Raw genomic sequence first — 21,217 nt, 5'->3', positions numbered from 1 at the left:
TACTGTGTTTTGAATACCTTGAGAAATGTTGTTGTGGTCTAGTCTGGGCCCGTCAGAATATGACCTCTGACCCTAATCTGCCTCAGCAATGGGCGTCGAAAAACACGCACACGCACACACAAACATTTACCATGTCGAAAAGCCTTCTTGTTTTTGTTTCAAAGTCTCTATACTGACTGAAAAATGTGAAGTTTGACTTTTTTTCCCAAGGAATCAGCTAGTTTCTGTTCAGGTACGTTCAGGGTGTCATTTTAAAGCTTGGACTTTCTACTTTTTAGTAATACCAAGCACGTCATATGATGTTTTGATCACAACTTCTTTTTATATTTACAAAGTTTATATTTTTACAACTTTATTGTTAAATAACTTCGTAATAGGCATAGTTTCGACAACATACAATTGGTTCATGAATTCTAAAAGCTGAAGATCTAATCTAATGTCTTCTATAAATAGACAATTATGAAAAAGTCCCAGGTTCAAGAGGTTAACAGAGATTGCAATTGCATGCAGTGGTTATTATTAAAGATTAGGGCTGGGTATCGTTCAAAAATGTTTGATAAAGGTACCGATACCAATACAGGAACTTCGATACTGGCTCCTAAACGTTACTTTTTTGTTTGCCAGTCATCAACATTATTAGATCTTGGTAAAAGAATGCTGCGTGCTTATTGGCTCACTGACGCTAATGAGATTTACTCCTCAGGTATTGAAATTGGGTATTGAATGACGAAGCATTTTTCAATACTGGATACTTTAGAGGCAATTCGGTCAGTGCCTGAAAAGTATTGAATTCGGTACCCAGCTCTATTAAAGATAGCTCTGAATTAGTCATTGAATTAAATTCTGTACTAGCTTTTTAATATGTGATCTGGGGCCAACTCCTCTGGGTGAAATTACAAAATGTTCCCATCTTTTTTCTCATGCTAGTATAGCCAAAGAAAAATATCAAACCACCTGTTAAAGGCACCCGAATACAGAAAATGACATCTACACTGTTAAAATAAATTGGGGGAGATGGGGTTTTCAGTGCTTCCTACGCTCTGCCTCGGTATCATGGGTTCCGACCACAGTGGAGGTGATAAGTCAGATTTATCATATATGAAGTAACTGCAAACACAGTTGCAAGGAAGTGAACTATGTCCATATTTAGCAGCTGGGGCTTAGATGATGTACCAGAGATTAGGTTTTTACTTAGAAATGTATAGTCAGAACATAAAATCCAGATAAATATAGCCTATATTTAGGTTATTATTAGGCTTTATATTTATAAAGGTAGGTAAAAAAAAAACTCCAATGCCCACTTAACTTACTTGTGTTGTTTATAGTGCTTTCACAAATGTCTACATGATGAAGATAAGTTAACATTTGTCATCATTACGTTTCATCATTTCTCATGTTTTTACCAGCACATATTAGAATTTATATTCTTGACCATTACTATTTCTTGAGACTTATTTACTTAAATTGTTTTATTATTATTTAATTATTATTATTATTATTATTATTATTATTATTATTATTATTATTATTATTATTATTATTATTTTAGAGAGGATTTTGATTGTTTTGCTACTTGGACATGTTGGTCCTGTTTTCTGTTTTAAATGTTTAACTATAAAAATTTTTTTACTTTGGATTAAAAATATTTTTTTATGTCCCCAAATATTGTTGTCCTTCCTGTTTAATTTCTTACAACATATATCACTGAGGTTATGATTTGATGCATTAATATGAACCAATGTAGAACCACCAGGACGGTAAACAGAGGCTCCATATGAACATAACATTGTGTATTAAAAGATTAGTGAGGTTACAGCCACAGCTTTGTTCTCTTTTTGTTCTGCACCACAAACCAACCTCAGACAATACTTCCTTCATCGCTCTGCACTTACTCTGATAACTCTGGCACCAAGATACCCCAATTGAATACTTTTCTAATATACCATGTAAAACTGTCCAAACGAAAGTCTGAAGAGATAAAAGTAATGAATGCTTTTGGATGGACTCAAGATTGTAAAAATGTGACATTAAAAAAGAGACACTTAGCCTATAACACGCTTCAGAATCAGTTCATCGCTGAAAGAGGAAGGGGGAGACATTATAAAGTCAGAGTTGCATGCTCTTTGTCTACCACACTCTCCCCGACCAACTGTCCACTCTGCCCTCTTCTGCCTTCCCTTTGTTAAAAGACTGCGGTTGTTTTTGACAGGTGAGTTACATTTTTGAACTTTTTTATTTTATCTGTGATGTGCTTAATGTAGCTGTTGTGAAAAAGCAGATACAAATATTATTAAATTAATTTTCTGATTAGAAACTGAAGGACTGCAGCAGCCATGTTGTTGGCAGAAGCTGGATGTGTGTTTATGGGTTTGATCCTGTACCTCTCAGGTATGATTTATTGTTTATCCCTTCTTGTACAATGCTAAACTCTGTACATGATATATGATTTTATGTATTTTATGTATGATTATTAGCTGTAATCTGTGAAAACAAAGGAGGGAATCAGTTGTATTTTTTGTGTTTTATATATATACGTGTAGGAGTTTAATCAGGGGTGTCAAACATACGGCCCGTGGGCCAGAACCGGCCCACCAAAGGGTCCAATCTGGCCCTGACAAAGTGTGAAAATTGCAGAGAAGTAATTCATTCCAATTTCAAATTTACAACTTTAATTTGAGAAATTCTGAGAAATGTTCCTACTATGGCCTGAGAACAGTCCGTGTACTTGGTGGCCAACGGATTTTCGTTTTGAAAGGAAAAAAACAAAAACGAAAAACGGCCAGTTTCCCAATTACCATTAGTAAATAGGAAAACAAAAAACGGAAAACAACCCATTATTCGTTTTTTGTTTTGATATTAAAAAACGGAAAACGAAAAACAGTCTCGTTATCCGATTTTCTTTGATGTATTTGTAGATGGAACTCGGAAATTAAAATGTGTGTATAAATCTTATTCCTTTGTCAGTACCCGATCTGTACCGCCTGTAAAACCCGTTCTGTGTACTGCCTGATCAGTTCTACGCTTGCGCGAGCACCGGCATACTTCACAGCTCTATGCACGCATTGGCGTAAGGATGTTTGGACATTCCCGGTTACCGGAAGAAAACATTAGACAGTGACAGTAGACCGTTATGATGGCAAAGGTGAAGTTTACAAGGTGTTGGCTGGAGTTGCCTAAAGTATCTGTTAATGATATACGGAGCGTCGTCTGGCCATCCAGTACAACACCATGTAGCAAATTAAATAAAGGCTTCAAATTTTACGTTTCGTCATTTCTTTACAACTTTGAAGGTAATTTGCTAACGCTAGCTAGCCTGAGCTAGAAGCCTTGCTTTGGTGTTATAAGTCATGACTCCGTCCTGCTTCAGGTTAACCATGTTTTAAATAAAGTTTAAGCATGTGTATACCTCTCACTTCATGTGTTTGTACTTTTATGAAAGTATCAGGTAAAAACAGGGCTACAAATGAGATCTCTGTGAGAGACCAGCATACTCCTAGCAAACTATTATGTAGCTCAATGCTGGACATTTCACCCCTAATTCCGGTCACTTTACTGTATTTGTATTTGTTTAGTATTTGGTTTATAAGCCTTTATTGGTGATTTTTTACGGTACAAAGTCCTGCTATATACGTACATAGCTAGCTATATGCTCCGCTATGTCGCGTTAGCATGCAGCTACAATAGTTAGCTATGAGTATGCTAACGTTAGATTGTAGTGGAACGAAGCAGCACTTTCTAACGTCAAAAATCGCAGACCAAACACTACACAATCGGACATGTTTCAGCAGGAATGTGACCCGGAATTGGGGAGAATTTAACAACATTGCCAGCTAAGATGACCGTTAGCATGTAGCTACTATAGTGTTTACTGCCGTTAGCATGTAGCTACTATAGTGGTATACAGCAGTGGTGGCTGGGAGAGCTGTCATCCCATCTTCAAAAGGACACTTATGTACGTTTACACTTCATCGCATTAATAATAGACAGTCTATGGTTATTAGTCAAGACGAAGTATTAAAGGTAAAAACATTAACGTAAACAACACAACAACGATGTCGCTACACGGTTTTGGATCAGTGACAAGTTTCGAATGTTTGTAGCTATGACTATTGTATAATAAAGATTTAATAAAAAAAGATTTGATAAAAAAGTTGTAATGTTTGGTCGTAAAGTGTTGACACATGTTACTTATATACAGTCTATCGTGCAGGCAGAACGGATCGTGTACCGACAGTTACAAATCGCACAGGGACATTGTTAGTTTTCTACTACGTAATTATGCGCATCCACAGAACGGATCTTACAGGCGGTACTGGCCAATAAATGCTATTGAAGGGCGGGTCTTGGCGTGGCGGGAGTAACTTCCGGGTCACGAAAAAGATACCAATGCAAAATTAAGGAATACGACTTATACACACGTATTTTAATTTCCGAGTTCCATCTACAAATACATCAAAGACAATCGGATAACGAGATTGGTTTTTCGTTTTCCGTTTTTTAATATCAAAACAAAAAACGAATAATGGGTTGTTTTCCGTTTTTTGTTTTCCTATTTACTAATGGTAATTGGGAAACTGGCCGTTTTTCGTTTTTGTTTTTTTCCTTTCAAAACGAAAATCCGTTGACCACCAAGTACACGGACCGAGAACGTTGTCGTAACAGAAGCAACTTGTGTTTGCCAACATCAAGGTGACAAGAAACTCTGTGGCAGATAAAGTTTCTGATTTTTCTGGAGTGGTTTACTAGTCTGGCCCACTTGAGATCAAATTAGGGGTATGTGGCCCATGAACTAAAATGAGTTTGACACCCTTGAGTTAAATCGAGGGAAACTATTTTGACTGAAATTTGAAAGAACTGAACACATTTTATGAAAATGTATATAAAACTGAAACAAGAAAACATTGCAGATTCAGCTCTTGAGATTATCACAAACTACTGGAATGAGCTCTTTAAATTTCCTTAATGTGCTGTATATCATGTCATTATTAGTAAACATCCAATAATTAAAGGGTATAAATTTGTCCAGATGTTTGCTAATGAATTCTTCTGTTAAAGGGGTTCATGGACGTGTAAACAGCATCTGTGCCTTAAAAGGTTCATCAGTGGATCTGCCCTGCTCAGCTCAACGTCCCACTACAACCATGAAGTGGTACACTGTAGACAGGAATGGATCTACATTTGTTCAGAAGGAGCTCTCTGCAGATGAAAATCATGTGATGTACAACATGTCTGCAGAGAGTAACTTCACTCTAACAATCAAAGATCTGAGACAGAGTGATACAAATGTTTACTGCTGCAGAGAGACTACTGACAACCCAGAACTCTGCAGGCACCACAAAACTGAGCTCCATGTTGCAGGTACAGTGGCTGCCAGTTATTTATTACTTTAAGACTAAGGCTGGTATCCACATTCTTATTTTATTCACCATAATCTCAGACCTGCAGGTAAAGGTGATTCCTGCCACAGAGGGACAGACAGTGACACTGATGTGTAGCACCAGCTGTCCTCTGACTGAAAACCCTGCAGTCTACATCTGGTACAAGAACAGAGAGTTCCTCTATCAGGACTGGTCTCCCTGGTACCAACAGCTGGTCAGCAGTGAGAAAGCAGTCAGATACTCCTGTGCTATCAAAGGCTACGACGATCTCAGAGCCCCTCAAGTCGCAGTGGGTGAGTGACAGCATTTAGCTCCTTATATGATGAGACATCTGGCTTACGCTTTCAAGAAAAACTCAAATATTCAAGTGGAAGTGGATACATCTTATGCCATTTTATTTTTTAGTTCAATGAAAATACTGTATGCTGTTTGTTGTCCAGATTCTGTCACGTCGACCTGCTTCAGTGTGACCTATGCTGAAGGGAGAATGTGTTCTTATAAGACGACATCAGTGGATGAGCCGTGCTCCATCACATATCCCAGAGGTTACGTTTTCACAAACATTTACAAACTTATAAACACACCTCCCACCCCCAAATATATTACAGTGACTGATGAAAAGTGTATTTGTCATCTCCCAACAGATGTCCATTTCCAAATGACTAAATTGAAGGACTATGACATACTGACCTGCACCACCAGCTGCCCGATGGCTGACCGTCAAACTGCGTATAGGTGGTACTGGAACAGACAGTTATACGACCACTGTGAGAGTCAAGACATGACAGTTATCAGCCCTTCTTTTGAAACCATCTCCTGTGCTGTAAAAGGCCATGAGGATCTGCGCTCTGATGAAAACTGTGAGTATGAACTGACTTATAGTCTCTTTTAACTTATGGAATAGGGCATTTGTATCATTAGTCTGCATGCTTAAAGGGGCAATAAGAAACAATATATTCATGTTTAAACGCCATGGCAGCAGAAAACACCTCAAAATAAAATGCAATAGCTCTGATGTAAATGTACAGTTTGAGAATTTGATTTTTGTTCATTTCTATTTGTAGTTTGAATAGTAATTAATCAAATATCACACTTTCTTTCAGTTTAAAATCTCATTTCAGTCACTGTTCTGTGACCTGCTTTTCCTCTCGCATCATTCGATACTTTTTACGTTTTTGTGACTTAACGTAATTGAAGCAGAGAATATCTGGGCCCTGTGTATGAAAGTCAGGGCTGTTGCTTTCTTTGTGATTTACAGTTATTACAGTTTTTCAGCCTCAAACACTGTGTATTACTTACAGTATCATTTGCATTGTGCCATACAATACACTAAAGAAAATTAAAAATATAAATAGTATAAGATTTTTACCTTAAAAAAATTGCGCCTGGTTAAAATCCTAGCCACAGAAGTATTTTTCAAAGTAAATGAAGCTGTTACTAAAAGTCATGAATCTATATTTCAGGTCTTGATAATAGGAACTGCGAGAGTGTGAATTATGTCAGAAGGAGGATTTGTGCTCTGGAAGGTTCTTCAGTGAACATTTCAAGTGAATACTCACACCACAGCTGGTCTATCGTAAATCATTTCTGGAATAAAGGAAAGCAAGGTGATGAGCAGGATGCTGAAAATTTGACCGAGGATGCAGGTCGCGTGGAGTTTCATGACATGAAAAACTACACCATCCTGACAATCAATAACCTGAAGAAGAATGACTCAGCAGAATACAAATTCACACTCCAGAGAGATAACAAGGAATGGAAACAGTCTGCTTCACCCGGAGTCACGTTAGTTGTCACTGGTAATACTTTAGCTTAAATACCTGAATATCTTTCGATGGGGAATCTGTTGCTTCCTCATTGTGTATCTTAAGACATCGTAATTGACACAACCTGATCCATGGTTTTACATTTTCAACAACATATAAAATTACATTTTTAATCCTTTAGTCTTGGATAGGAGCCCTGCATTCTGATTTTTTCTATTGCTTTATTAAATGTGTCATGCATATTATATGTTCTCTGAAATAATCGGTATCAGGTACTTTGAAGGTTGCAAGTCAGTCTATCCAATAGGCGCACAAAAGCTGTAAACGTCTCTTTTTTTTTTTTGTCATTTAATCTATCAAACCCTTTTTCAGGCCTGAAAGTGACAATGACTCCCTCTGCAGTGGTGACAGAGGGCCAGAGAGTCACCCTGAGCTGCAGTACCAGCTGTCCTCTGACTGACAACACAAACTACATTTGGTACTTCAACAGTCGACCTTTGACCCCGACAGAAAAGCAGAACAAACACCTGGTTCTGGACCCAGTCAGAAGTCAGCATGCAGGGAATTACTCCTGTGCCGTCGAAACCCCCCACAACATCAGCTCATCTGAAGAGAATCTCACCGTCAAACGTGAGTGAAGGCCTTTTTATGCTTCGTATTTTTACATGCGTTTACATTTGAATTGAAGCAGCAAAAATGGCTCAATTGTTGAAGTACTCTGTGACATGAATTAAATCATCAAAAATTAAATTATCACCCACTCTTAAACGGACTTAATAGACTCAATGCATATTGACATAACTGTGTTCCACTGTACTCAAGGGTCAATATTAAAACAAACCTACAAAATACAATTGTGTATTTCACTTTTTTTTTTTATTGTTTTTGAAATATGTTGCACTTGTAACTCACATCTCACATCAATCTCTCTCCAGCTCAGATAGCAGTAGCAATACTGAATGCAGTAAAACTGACTCTTATATTACCACCTGCTGTATTTCTCCTCTACCTGAGGATGAGGTAAAATACGCCATTCACATTTTTGTACTTTCATTTCCTGTCTTCTTGTTGGCTTTAATATGATTTTAACATTAATAATTTGCTTAATATGACCAATAAAATCCAGGAAGAAGAGAACTCTGACCTCCGCTGCAGAGCAAAGTGACAAAGTACAAACTGGAAAAGTGAGTAGATAGATAGATAGATAGATAGATAGATAGATTTTTTTATTGATTGAAATAACAGTGTTGCAGCAGCAAAATATCAGACACACAGCACACATACAGAGTAAACATTAAATAATAGGAAACAATATACATGAAATAATAATAGAATACTACACGAGCAATATTTAAAATATATACAATTTGGAAATAAAATGTACATCTGTTTCAATAGATATAGATAAACTTAATGTGCAAGTTGGGGAGTAAAAATGTACAAAACTTGTGTGTGTGTTCCCCTCTGTCATCTGTTTTCTCTGCCCTTCAGATGGACGAGCTGTATGAGCCCATGCATCCTGCAGAACGGACAGATCCAGCAGAGCAGCAGGAAGACACTGTGTGATATCAGCTTAGATTTTAGATATCTATGCTGAGCGCTTTGCACGAGTGCAGATAAAATGTCTATGTAGGCCATTTTGATTCTTCTTGGTGAAATATGATTTGAGCTCTGCAAAAGCACCTGTAAACTCACAGTATGTGGTACAGCCAAACCTGGAGGTTACAAAACATACAAACATGTATCCGTATCCTTGAAAAGATCTACTTCCTGCCTTAACGACTACTGGGGGTTGGATGCGTATTGATAGTGTCGTTTATCTGATGATCTTGTTAACTTCCTGTGAAACCAGTTATGAATTGAAGCAAATAAAATCTACCCAGTTTTGCATTATAGCAGTTTTCATATTATGATTAAATCTTTCTCTTCTTACATTTTATAAGTTTTAATGGCACATATATCTTGTTTATTCTTGTTTGTTTTGTCTTGTTTGTCTGATAAAAATGTCTGATATAATTACAGTTTATTGAAAAAAATGAAGAAAAAAAAATGTATATATGGCTATTGGGGGATAACTTTCTAACCTTCCTTTCCTGCACATTCCCATTTATTGGTATTAATAAATTATGTATTTTACGTTGATGTTTTGTGCAAATAGATTAAAATCTAAATTACAACGGACTGATTTATTTTTTTAAACTGAAACTTTTCTCAAAACATTGCCAGTAAACCACCCAGTTGTCAAGATGTCCCCCCTTGCTATTTGAGCGGAACTTTCTACTGCTGAACATTTTCTTTGTTACTTTAAAGGTTGGCAACTCATGACTGGAGATGCCTACTTTTCTCTAGATCTCATATATCTACATCAAAGAAATAAAATGTAAAAAACTATATATTCCTATATGATCTACATTCTGCAGGAGTGGTGATTCTATTCAACAGACTAGATTGAACAAATGACATGAAAATATGACATAGAGAGTCGCTGGACATTGATTAGGATTGCTGTAATTGCTTATCAGGCTTATGTGGAGCTAAAAACAAAAAAGGACATTTGGTAAATTAGTTGATTAGAGGAAAATTATACATCAGACAAGTTTTTTTTTCTTCTTTCTCATTTCTTCTTTTAATGTGGTACCTGATGATTGGCTCAATGACATTTGTCAGGATGTCAATCACTTAATGTAGGCTAATCCCTTTTAACATTAATTGGATGTATGGGTTGTTTATAGACTGATTGACACTGTGCTCAGTGCATCTGTCAGTCGGATTCGCTATTCGTCCCCTATTATTTTTTTCGGGACGCATTGACACAAATATGTTATATATTAAACAAAATATCAAAGATGACAGCGTGTTTCATTATGATCTCACCATATGCGATATTAAGTGTTGACCAGCAGGTGTCCCCGTTTGACTGTATCAAATGCTTGACTCTTACTATTTGCTTCAAAGTGATTTAGTGCTACGAAAAGCTTAATTTTCTTCATTTGAATTTAGAGAATATATTTTGAATATGCGGAAGCGTAATGCATTCACTTGAGAAAAAATATTTGCTCTGTTTTTTTCTGATTTATTGAGATAATTATCTCAGAAATCCTGAGATACGTTTTCATGAGAAAAACTATTTGCTCTGTTTTCCTGAATTAACGAGATAGCCTACCTCAAAATCCTGCGAGAAGCTCGCATCTGCATGGTGCGCATAGCCTCATCAAGGCTAAATACCAACAACAGATAGTAATGCATTCACATAAGAACGTAGTAGCAGAGCGCTATATGTTGTATATTTTAACGATATTGACAAATCAGCAGAAAGGCACGTTGAAGCAAACAGACACATATACAGTAGGCCTACGTCAGCTTAAGTTCCTTGCTTTATGATTAAATCAATGCAATGTTTAAAAGCCCCCTAATCAGTCAATCAATTCATAGGATGCCGACTGCCGTAAAACTCAAAAGAAGAATCAATCAATTAATCAGTCAACGCAGCAACAACAGATGAGAGCTTCTCGCAAGGATTTTGAGGTCTCTCGTTAATTAAATAAATACATAAATTTTTCATAGAAAAAAAAACAGGGCAATTATATATTTTCCCGTTATATATTTGGAATACTGTTTCTGTTTTTGAGGCCTTGGTGATCACGTCATTTTTTGCGTACGTCTCGTCTCTTTGAAAGAGCGCTACGTACTCAACCCGAAGGCGTTACTACTGCTGCTGGAGCTATCACTGCTTGTTTCGATCGGATTGTCTGAACAGCGCACTCCGAACAGCGCACTAAAATACAATGGACGGCAGGAGCTACGGATCTGGTAACTATACACTGATACACTGATATGGTTTTGACGTGAAATACCCTACTCGGTGGTGCATATGCCTCACCGTGGCTACATTTAACGTTATTAATTACTTTTCCAGTTAGCCTGGACATGCTTTGTTATAGTGAAACATGGCCCCAGTATGTTAGCTAGCTAGCTGTTAGCCAGTTAGCTAGCTAGAAGCAACAACCAAACCATAGTCGGATGTAGCTTGAAACAAAGAAGCGTTTGCTAACTGTTGAGTAACATTAGCTAATATTTCCTATCTGTTATAGTAATGTTAATCACTTTAATATATTCATTTCGGAACAAACAAAAATCGTTAACGGTAGCTATAACAGTAACGTTACCAGGCCCGTTAGCTAGCTAACATAAAGAAAAAGTAGCCAGCTTGGCCACTTCGCCTGTTTATTTAGCTAGCTAATATCAATCAAATTTTATTTATATAGCACTTTACAGCAACCAGCAGGTATCCAAAGTGCTTAACATCGAAACCAAGAATAAAAACACATATCATACAATATAAAGAAAGTACATGTAAAATCAGAAATAGTTACAGAGAAACAGAAGAACGAAATCGTCACACCACTGCTACGTATTAAAAGCCTGACTAAACAGATGCGTTTTAAGTTTGATATGTTTAATATGACTACTAAGGAGGGCTGTGTGGGCCATTGTTGGGTTGATGTAGGGCGTGTTAGATGCTTCACTGAAGTTAGCTTGCCCATTCTGTTAAAATGGAGTCAGTGTGGGAAGAAAACGACTTTTTAAGGCTAATTAATAAAATGGCCGCTTCAACAAAAATGCTTCCAAAACTTAGGTTGCTATGACATTATGGTCACAAATAATAATGTTCTCTGAAGCAGTTCTCATTTGCACGAAGTTAAGCCAGTACAACAGAAGGCTACAACTAAATCAATGTCGGCTAAGACTAATGAAAATCCAACCGACTTGGAGTTGAACACTCCTGGGACATCTTTGAGTCCTTTTTATTAACCTTCAAGTCTTGTTTATTCTACTTTTATATTGTTTTTGGCGAGTTATTATTTGCATGACTATCTACATCGCAGTATGCTCTTATTAGTAACCAAATATCATGGCTGTTTCAGTTTCAATATCAACTTCTATCATGTATCCTATGTGTATTCATATGCGTGTGTGTGTATGTATATACATACACACACACACACACACACACACACACACACACTTTTATACATCTACAAACTACTATCTGTAATAGTAGTCAAATGTGTTTACCAGTTGTTTAGCTTTGTCCTTGTTGTTAGGCGTATCCTATGTCTTTTTCTCTGTATGTACTTTGAGAGCAACAAAAGCCTGAATCAAATTCTTTGTATTTGTTCACATGTCCTTGGCCATTTAAAGTTGATTCTGATTCTTTCAGTTTTCTTATACCTATGTATTATCTCCTTTTGCAGGTTATTCCAGTTGGGGAGGTGGCGGGTCAGGCAGCAGAGGTGAGAAAATGAGTGAATATAGTCTAGCACTGTATATAAACACAAGGACACCCACACTTTATGCTCGATTGTAGGACTGCTGCCATGTTGTTTTTAAAATAGTGGTCATATTAACACCTTTTTGATTCCTCCCTTTGTTAGGTTCTGGTGGCTTTGACCTGTATGGGGGAGGTTATAAAGACTCAATGTCTGGGCTTGGGGGCTATGGGGGAGGAGGCCACATGAAGAGAGGCCTCTCAGGAGCGTCCCTGCTCTCATCCACAGGCACACATGCAGATGCAGTAATTGCCAAGATTAACCAGCGCCTGGACATGCTAACTCAGTTGGAGGGGGGGATGAAAGGGACTCGAGGTGACAGGTAATAACTCTTTTTTTTCCTTTTTCAGCTCCATACTGCAACTCAGATTCCACTACCACACATCCAAGCCAGTGAGAGTATTACATTTTCCAGTACTGTCTTTCATGTTAAAAAGCTGATGTCATAATGTGGCATCTGGTTGGTGAGAACATTGTCTCTGACTGTTGCTGCATGCCTGGACAATATCCAACCAATTTAAATATTGTTAGTTTTTAGCTTCATCTGAAAAAGGATCTCAGTAAATGTCTTGATTCACATTTTGCTGCGATATAAACCGATGCTTAGGCCTTCTAATGGTATTGGTAATTTAAAAGTCAAACAGGTCTTCTGAAGTCGCCCTGTAGTAGAACAGAGTTCTATAAAATATATGTTAACAAAATAAAAACAAGGACCATGCCAATGTGGTTGGAAACTTAGTTGTTATTGTTTTAGACTGGTCATGTTGCCAGAGTAAATTAGGCTGTTTAGCCTGCTAAGGCATTTACTTGCATGTTACACTCAGCCTTTGTGAAATATGTATGCCCCATTTCCTGTTTGAGATTAAAATGGGTGTGGGTTGCTCATAGGCTGCATTTGAATGATTTAGCACACATGTCAAACTCAAGGCCCGGGGGCCAAATCCGGCCCCTTGCAAATTTTGATCCGGCCCGCATATCAATTTAGGTTCACAACTAATATTCAACAACATTACAACTAATATTGGCCACCTAGCTGTGCACAACACCAAAAGTCAGTCACACTGTAATTATGTGACACTTAAAGCAGATTTTTGGCAGATTGGGTGACTTTGAGCCTCAGAAAATCCCCCACAACCAGAGAGTTTACATATTCAGGCTGTGAAACCGGTTGCTGGGAGTCAACTGTGTGGTAGACTGCTTTTAAAAATGTAATCTTTGTTTTTCATGTTTTGCTAAATTCTATAATGGCTAAGAAACGTTTTTGCCGACTTTTTTTTTAGGGTTTTGTTGACCAAACTGTATGTGAGAAAGCTATAGGAGACATGCAATAAAACAGCCAAAGATATTTGACTTTTTGGGTTAAATAAAAGCATGTCAGTAAACTCTACATGTCTGGCCCTTATTGTGATTCTCATTTTCCAGTGTGGCCCTTTAGTGAAGTTGAGTTTGACACCCCTGATTTAGCATATGCAGAAGCTTTGATTGTTATTTGCTATGTCATGGTTTGTCTGATTTCTGGGAAGAACCTTAAGACGTCATGAAAACGCATGACCCCTCGTTGGAGGTGCAATTATAGATCGACTTTTCCATTTGTAACAGATTGACATCCTTTTTACATGAAGCCAGTCCGTCTTTACCTAGCACTCCTTGAACATTGCCTTTGTTTTTATTTGTTCCCGCACACGTTTCTCTCATCCTCCATGTGACCTAACTCTGTGTTCTGGCTTTAGGTTACGCAAGAGAGATGGGTTTACAGGTGTTAGCATTATGTATTATTTTGTCAAGCTCAATTGTTAATTGAAAGCTGCCTGCTATATCTTTTAAAAAATCTTGCCCGCCGAAAAAAAAATAAAAAAGCCCCAGGTTGTTTCATCCCCTTTCATGAGTATTTACCATAATCAAGTCACTTCCCAGGATATTTCACCTCTTGCACCCATCTTAAGACATCGCTGGTTCTGATAGACCATGGTCATGTCTGTTCAAGGTTTTACAGCCCAAGAAACTGCTTTTCCCCTAATCTGCAGAATACTGTTTAACCTCCACCAGAGAATGTGGTTGGATGAGTTTCTGTAAACCTAATGACAAGAGAAAAATCATTACTTTGTTATTAAAGACCACAAGCAGAGTGTTAACTTGTTTTGGATCATCAATTTCTGATCTAATGTGGTTTCTGAAATAAAGCTGGGAGTGACAAGAACACAAATGGAGAAAGCGAGACCATGGAGGAGAAGGAATAGCAGGCGGAGAAATCCAAACCTGGCTGCCCTACCTGCCTCCCTTGCTCTCTGCTCTTCTCTATCAACCCTCTCCCTCCCTCCCGCAGGTATGACCACTACGAGTCATTCGACTCGCGCGCCTCCGCTCTCACCTCCTCCCGAGATCTCTACAGATCTGGCGGCGGTAGCTATGGTTATGGCGATGGCCGTGAGGACAACATGCTGTTGAGTCAGCGAGGAGGCTCGGGCTTCGGAGGGGGAATTGGGCTAGGGGGAGGAGGAGGCTTTGACAGCCCCTCCTCTTCCTATGGAGTCGCTAAAATGCGACAGAATATGAGGGAGTCCTTCAACAGTGGCCAGGGAGGAGGCTCTGGAGGTGCAGGATGGCCTGGAGCAGGCCGACGTTCCCCCAGAAGGGGTGGAAGTGCCGGGGGTCGAGGAGCTGGAGGAGGGTTTGGAAGCCGCAGGTCTGACCCCACTCCATTAGGAGGAGGTGGGCGGGGCAGTGGCAGTGGTGGCCAGGCCCACCGCGGCCACTCTCCAGGAGGTGGTAGAGGCAAGCTCCCATCCCTCCTGTCCAACCGCATGTACCCTGAGAGTGGGGGCTTCCATCAGGGTTCCACTCAAGGGCCTCACGACTTTCCTGGGAGGCATTTTGGAGGGGGCCCACGGGCTGGCCGGCAGCGAGGCCGCAAGAGACCCCTCAACAAAGTAAGTACCTCCAGCCAAATAAGACCTCCTCAGACACTGGGCAAAAGTTTAGCCCTTTCTGATTCCCTCCTTCTCTATCCTCAACCAACTGGCGAGTCAGCCTAAAGTGCTACTACCTGCTATGTGCCACGCAAAGCAATTTGTCACAAATACTCCTCGACACCCATTTGACATATCACTTGCCGTTCTAACTCCGCCCAGCCCTTATTTAATTTAGTCAGAAATGCCTAATGGAACTGCCCCTTTTGTACAGTAAAGGCAAGTGACAACTCTCCCTGCCCAATTCTTGTTTTGTTTTCCTGTGGGATGTTGAATGATTTTCACTTTGTGGGTTTTATTTATTTTTATTTTTTTTGCCCCAATCCTGAGTAGTCTTAAGAGAAGGCTAACACTATTGATGAGGAAATGCCCAGAGAAGGAAGACGTATCAAGTCTGCTAATTGGCTTTGACGAGTATTAAGTCTAGAATTCATTGATGTGTTAATGATGATGTTTTGATTGTATTGTCCAGATGTTTATTTTATTTATTTTTTTTGTCAACAAAAAAATTTATTTGAGTGCAAATTAATTGTTGACTGTAGCAGGTGAAGCCGCAGCGTGACGTCCAGAAGAAGAGAAAGCAGACTCTTACTGCAGCCGATGAGCCAGAGTCGAAGATGAACAAGACCGAGAGTTCTGGGTCAGAAGCTACCCAAGGTACTTTAACAAATTTTGGTTGTACTCAAAAAAACAAACAAAAAAAAAACCACATTTCTAAGTCTATTTTTGCCTCATGTTTCCATAGAGCAAGCAGAGAAAAATGGGGACGGCAGTGAACCAAAAACTGCAGATCCGGTGAGTAGATCGAGCCTGGGTTCCAGAAACTCGGATTCTTTTTGATCGTTAAGGCACATATTAGTTTACCCTCCATGAATAAACCGCTGAGCCACTTGATTTACCCTAATTGAACACAATATCTCTTCAAATGTAATTCATACAAATTAGGAAGAGATTATATTGTTCTATAACGGCAACAGTGTAGTTGCACAAAAGACTCCCTGACCCAGCATTAACAAAAGAAGGCTAAAATAATCAGTGTTCTTTGTGTTCTTCTGTAAAATAACCTTTTTCATTAGTTCTTCTTTTGCACAGATTTGAGAGTGACACATGGCTTTTATTTGGCGTAGAGGGGCTGTAGCATATGTCAACAGTTTGATTTCTGAAAAAAAAAAATGCAACTGTTCAACGCATGTTTCTAAAGAAAAATAAGTAATGGGATACGTTTTATTCACAGGAGACAAACCCAACTGCAGATGGAGATAAAGGTAAGCTCAACTACAGTTGCTCCTCACTGATTTTTCTTCTTTCAGCTACTCATCTTGGACTATTGAATGCATAATATCTGCTCTTATTCGTGTGCTTAGCTTCACCCAAACAAGAGGAGAAGAAAAGTCCACAGGGCAAACAGACTCCGACCCAAAGTCAGGACAAGCACCCAAAAATGAGGAAGAGGAGGGGCTTCCTGGAAAGGTGAGAGGACATACTATTTCCTGCTGAGTCAAGATGTACTACCTCACCATCATTTGTCTCTTTTTTTGCTTGCTTTCTTATTGTTTGTGAGATTTGTTTGCCTCTTTCACTGTACGTCACCACATCACGGGCTTCAGTTGTGTAGTAATTTGGATTATTATCCAACTGGGTTTCTTCCACTCTTCATCACGCTGTACCTCTTTCCAATGGGCCTGTTTTTTCAGGGTGATGTTTGCCTGCTCTGTGTGCAAGTTCCGTTCGTTCTACAAGGAGGAAATGGAAACTCATCTTGACAGCCGCTTTCACAAGGACCACTTTAAGTTCCTTTCCAGCCAACTGTCCAAGCCCACTACAGAGTTCCTACAGGTGACTGAGATTTGTGTAACATCGCATATAGACACTCGCAATCTGATATATGCTTTTGCATGCTGTATTTTAGCATTTGGGGGTAAATGTCAAGGGATGTGCTAGTTGTAAATGCACTAAAATAAGAGTATAGTTAAGTATGTCGTACATAAATAAATGCATAGTGGGGCTGTTTCCAGATCTAAATTTCCAAGTAAAATCTGACTTGCCAGGTTAGGTCCACTTTTCTTCAATATTGTACATCGCCTATGAGTCTTTACAGGAAATTTTAAATTTTCACAAAAGTAGTTTGTTTCTTTGTCAAGTTATTGTATTGAATTCTGTGATCTTATAAGTTGTTGCTGGTACCTAAGCCCTACTAAAAGGAAACATCAGTTTCCCGTAGACTATAACTACTTAGACAGGCAAAACAGTCTGGTGTAAACAGTTCTTGCATGTAGAATTTAGGGGTAATTACTTTTGTACATGCAACAGGGTCACCGCCGGAGTCACTGATGGAGTGTAAACTAATAAAATAAAAATACTTCATGGTTTTGTTTTTGTAGGAGTATTTACAGAATAAGTTTCAGAAGACAGATCAGAGGGTTGGCCAGTTGGAAAACCACAGTGCTGCCATCTGCCAGGTGTACAAAGAGCAGGACCTCACCAGGGGTAAGATGTGTGGGTGGGTGGGTGGGTGTGTGTGGTAAGAGGGAGAATTTAAGTGATTGCTCATTGCATATATTTCTCACACATCTGTGTAGATCTTGGTATGGAGCACTTCATGAGGAAGGTGGAAGCCGCTCACTGCGCAGCATGTGACCTTTTCATTCCAATGCAGCCACACCTGATACAGAAACACATCAAGTCACCTGACCATAACTACAACCGGAAGGTATGGCTGTTCACCCCCAAATTGATCATTACACTCTAGAAAACTAAAAGTATCTTTCTTCTATTGACTAGTTTGTAAAAAAAAAAAGACTTCAAAAAAGACATTTTTGATTATGCCAATACAGACCTGGATTTAAATTGATACATCGTTATTTTTGTCAAAATGAAGACGCACAAACATTTATAATTTAATGCTCTAGAGAGAGAAGAACTTTTGAAAACATACTTGACTTGGGTTAAGCCATTCCGGCACAGTTTTTGTTTGATCTACTGCTCTTTGTCCAATGATGTTAGAATTAACTCTAAAAGCCATAATGCACCACACACCAGATTATATGGGAGGGTCCAAGTCCTGTTCTGTCTGGTCCAGTACAAATACTGTTACAAAACCTATGGTGCAGCTGGATGATGTATGCACTGCTGTTTGTTCTTTGGATATTTTGCACTCTTGTCTTATGTGTGACTTTGGACTCTCTGTGATTCAAGGGTATGATGGAGCAGTCCAAGAGGGCCAGCCTGTCAGTTGCTCGTAGCATCCTCAATCACAAAGTCATTGGCAAAAAGCTGGAGAGCTACCTCAAGGTACGTACAGTGTCGCATACCTGGCCATGAGCTGGCAGTCACAATGCATGGTATGAATAGCCTCACTAAATGTACCAGGGCTCTTGCTTTGCAGATGGGTATAAGAATAAGAGTTTGAGGTCACAGTGTAATTGCATGTTTGAAACCACAGTACAAGTGAAACCAGTATACATCCCTCCCGAGTTTCATGACCTCACCCCTTGACTTTGGTGCTCCTACCCATTCATAATGGCTGTAATTCTAAATCACTTCATATTGTAACTCAAAGAACTTGAGATCAAAATCAAAAAGTGGTAAACATGTTCAGACTCATTTGAATACAGTATTATGAGTGAATTTTCAGAAGCAATATATAGTAGTACTGTTTAAAAGCAGAGGAACTGACTGATTTACTAATCTGAATACCTTGGCTATAGGGAGAAATGCACCAGCATTCATAATGGAGAGCAATTTACATACAGAAAATACCATGCATGCACAAATGAATGTCACAGCTTTCCGTCTTGCTGATCATGAATGCAGGGGCTCATAGACAAACAAATGTACTTTATAAACTTTCTGTCATCGTCAGGGTGAAAACCCGTTCACTGGTAACCAAGACGACCAGGATCCAGAAGACTCAATGGTGATGGACGTGTCTGAGATGGAGTTAACAAACGAGACGGCAGACAACCAGACAGAGGCGGCAGCAGTCAAGGATGAGCCGGCAGCTGAGGAGGAGACGGGCCAAAAGGCCGCCGAGGGTGAAGCAGCAGCAGCAGCAGCAGCAGCAGAGGAGGAAAAGATGGAGGAGGATCTAGGAATGGAGGGAGAGGAGGAGCAGGGCAACCAGGAAGAAGACGAAGGTTTTGAAATTGGAGATGAGGAGGGATATGTGGTGCACGATGAGATTGGTGAAGAGGGATTACAGGGTGAGGAGGAGGACGAGGAGGAGGAGGAGGAGGAAGGAGTAGAGGCGGCAGAGGTAGAGGAGGAAGACAAGAACGATGAATGAACTTTGCACCCTGTGTGTGACTTCTCGACCTTAACATCTGTCTGGACCAGTCGATGACCCCCGCAGTCCCATTCAACCCAATCTCATTGCCATGTATATTAAGAAATATACATACCTGCTCCCACCATTTTCCACCGTCTGATGAGCTTGTATGATTTTATTTTTTGTTAAAGGAATAGCTTCACGTTTCGGGAAATACTTAAGCTACGTAACGGTCTTATGGATGTCTACCAACTGTTCTTTAGAGGTGTTGATAGACTAATGGTGCGTTCAGACGGAGGCGTTGCAAATATTTGCGTCGCTTTAATCGCGGGATCATATTGGGATCATTTGTGTATATAATCGCATTACTTCCGTCAGTGTAAAGCTGCTCCGTCAACTAAACAACAGGCATATAATTTCAGAATTTACCATGTAGTCCAACTTTCCTGCTTACTTTTCCACAAGAAAAGCTTTTTTTTTTGTCTGGTCTCTGTACAAATGAGGTACTGTAGAACTCTGGGTGCCCACAGACCGCTACAATAATTTGTTCCTCCTTTCTGATTCAACGTCAGGACATCAGGAGAATCTAAACACTGATAGGAATTTCGCGACACTGTATCACGTGAATTCTTCGCTCTGGTTAAACTATTCCAACTTGCATGAATTTTGGGTCCTTTTCTCGCGGCGCCCTCAAGTTTGCATCTTTGCATTGACTTTGTATGTAATCGCGCCACCGAATAATAGTCTAAACGTACCATGTGTTTTTCCTAGAATGTAAAACAATTGCTCTTAATAATTTTTTTGTGTGTGCCTTTTGTTCAAAGAATACTTAATTTCGATTCATTTCTTTAGAATTGTTTAAGAAATGTAAAGTTGAGAGATATCGTGTACTTTTTTTTTTTTTTTTTTTTTTTTTCCATTTTACATGTCGGAGCTATGTCCTAGCATTGTGTATTGATGATTTTACAACCTTTTGGTAAAATCTAGAACATGTTGGGCTTTTTATTCTACAGCTGGGGTGATGAGGGGACTGCCTGTAGAATAAGTATGGAATATTTAAAATGAATATCAGTCATGTAACGAACAATCTTGTTTCATTCTGTATAAGAAATAAACTTGTTGAATACATCATTGTTTCACTGTTTTGTACTGAAGATTTTTAACATGCAATTAGTTGATTAAAGTCAACGTAAGAAGAGTTCAAACTGAAGCTGGACTAGCCACCAATCAGACACCATCAGTGTAAGGAAAAGCAAAAGAGAAAATGTAGACCCTACCTCAATATTCAACTGGTTTAAAATGTGTGGTCTAAAGGGCACAACTTGAGTACAGTTTAGCTTCTAGTTGGCAGTGATGGAATGTCTTTACATCAAAAGGTCAAAGTTCAGGGGCCTTTATTACTTTACGTTGATATAGCTGTTAATTAAATATATAAAATTTCACGAGCATATTCTATTCATGATGTACAAAATCCCTCTGGCCCACACATTAATATCAAACATTTTGAAGA

General features: G+C 39.0%; 2 protein-coding genes across 5 annotated transcripts; both read left to right on the top strand.

The window, feature by feature from the left end:
- The first annotated feature begins 221 nt into the window (after window positions 1–221).
- Window positions 222–20,833, top strand: akap8l (A kinase (PRKA) anchor protein 8-like). Of its 3 annotated transcripts, XM_031289021.1 has the most exons (14): window positions 222–232; window positions 10,916–10,954; window positions 12,400–12,438; window positions 12,580–12,796; window positions 14,798–15,401; window positions 15,983–16,097; window positions 16,186–16,235; window positions 16,675–16,705; window positions 16,805–16,910; window positions 17,135–17,276; window positions 17,822–17,927; window positions 18,020–18,150; window positions 18,636–18,731; window positions 19,303–19,725. In XM_031289021.1, exons 2-14 carry the CDS (start codon window positions 10,930–10,932, stop codon window positions 19,723–19,725), a joined length of 2,085 nt encoding a protein of 694 aa, XP_031144881.1. In that variant the 5' UTR covers window positions 222–232; window positions 10,916–10,929. The 3 variants fall into 3 exon arrangements, with proteins under 3 accessions (XP_031144881.1, XP_031144882.1, XP_031144880.1); XM_031289022.2 differs by lacking the exon at window positions 222–232 and having other exon boundaries at window positions 10,742–10,954; window positions 15,986–16,097; window positions 19,303–20,833; XM_031289020.2 differs by lacking the exon at window positions 222–232 and having other exon boundaries at window positions 10,743–10,954; window positions 19,303–20,833.
- Window positions 2,113–9,395, top strand: LOC116042710 (B-cell receptor CD22-like). 2 transcript variants are annotated; one of them, XM_031289025.2, is made up of 11 exons: window positions 2,114–2,209; window positions 2,312–2,388; window positions 5,056–5,358; window positions 5,438–5,671; window positions 5,819–5,923; window positions 6,023–6,238; window positions 6,842–7,177; window positions 7,517–7,774; window positions 8,080–8,164; window positions 8,271–8,328; window positions 8,636–9,321. In XM_031289025.2, the coding sequence occupies exons 2-11, from the start codon at window positions 2,334–2,336 to the stop codon at window positions 8,708–8,710; spliced, it is 1,725 nt and encodes a 574-aa protein (XP_031144885.1). In that variant the 5' UTR covers window positions 2,114–2,209; window positions 2,312–2,333; the 3' UTR covers window positions 8,711–9,321. The 2 variants fall into 2 exon arrangements, with proteins under 2 accessions (XP_031144884.1, XP_031144885.1); XM_031289024.2 differs by having other exon boundaries at window positions 2,113–2,209; window positions 5,819–6,238; window positions 8,636–9,395.
- Window positions 20,834–21,217: the final 384 nt, after the last annotated feature.

Source organism: Sander lucioperca, chromosome 4, assembly GCF_008315115.2.
Source record: "Sander lucioperca isolate FBNREF2018 chromosome 4, SLUC_FBN_1.2, whole genome shotgun sequence".
Classification (NCBI taxonomy): domain Eukaryota; kingdom Metazoa; phylum Chordata; class Actinopteri; order Perciformes; family Percidae; genus Sander; species Sander lucioperca.
This window is presented reverse-complemented; position numbering and strand designations above follow the sequence as displayed.

Bases quoted from the DNA above. Each gene is read 5' to 3' on its own strand.
- akap8l (XM_031289020.2), top strand. From the start codon at position 10,930: ATGGACGGCAGGAGCTACGGATCTG. The intron at 10,955-12,399 runs GTAACTATACAC...CTCCTTTTGCAG, and splicing joins CGGCAGGAGCTACGGATCTG to GTTATTCCAGTTGGGGAGGT. The intron at 16,098-16,185 runs GTACTTTAACAA...ATGTTTCCATAG, and splicing joins TGGGTCAGAAGCTACCCAAG to AGCAAGCAGAGAAAAATGGG.
- LOC116042710 (XM_031289024.2), top strand. From the start codon at position 2,334: ATGTTGTTGGCAGAAGCTGGATGTGTGTTTATGGGTTTGATCCTGTAC. The intron at 2,389-5,055 runs GTATGATTTATT...CTTCTGTTAAAG, and splicing joins TTTGATCCTGTACCTCTCAG to GGGTTCATGGACGTGTAAAC. The intron at 5,359-5,437 runs GTACAGTGGCTG...CCATAATCTCAG, and splicing joins AACTGAGCTCCATGTTGCAG to ACCTGCAGGTAAAGGTGATT.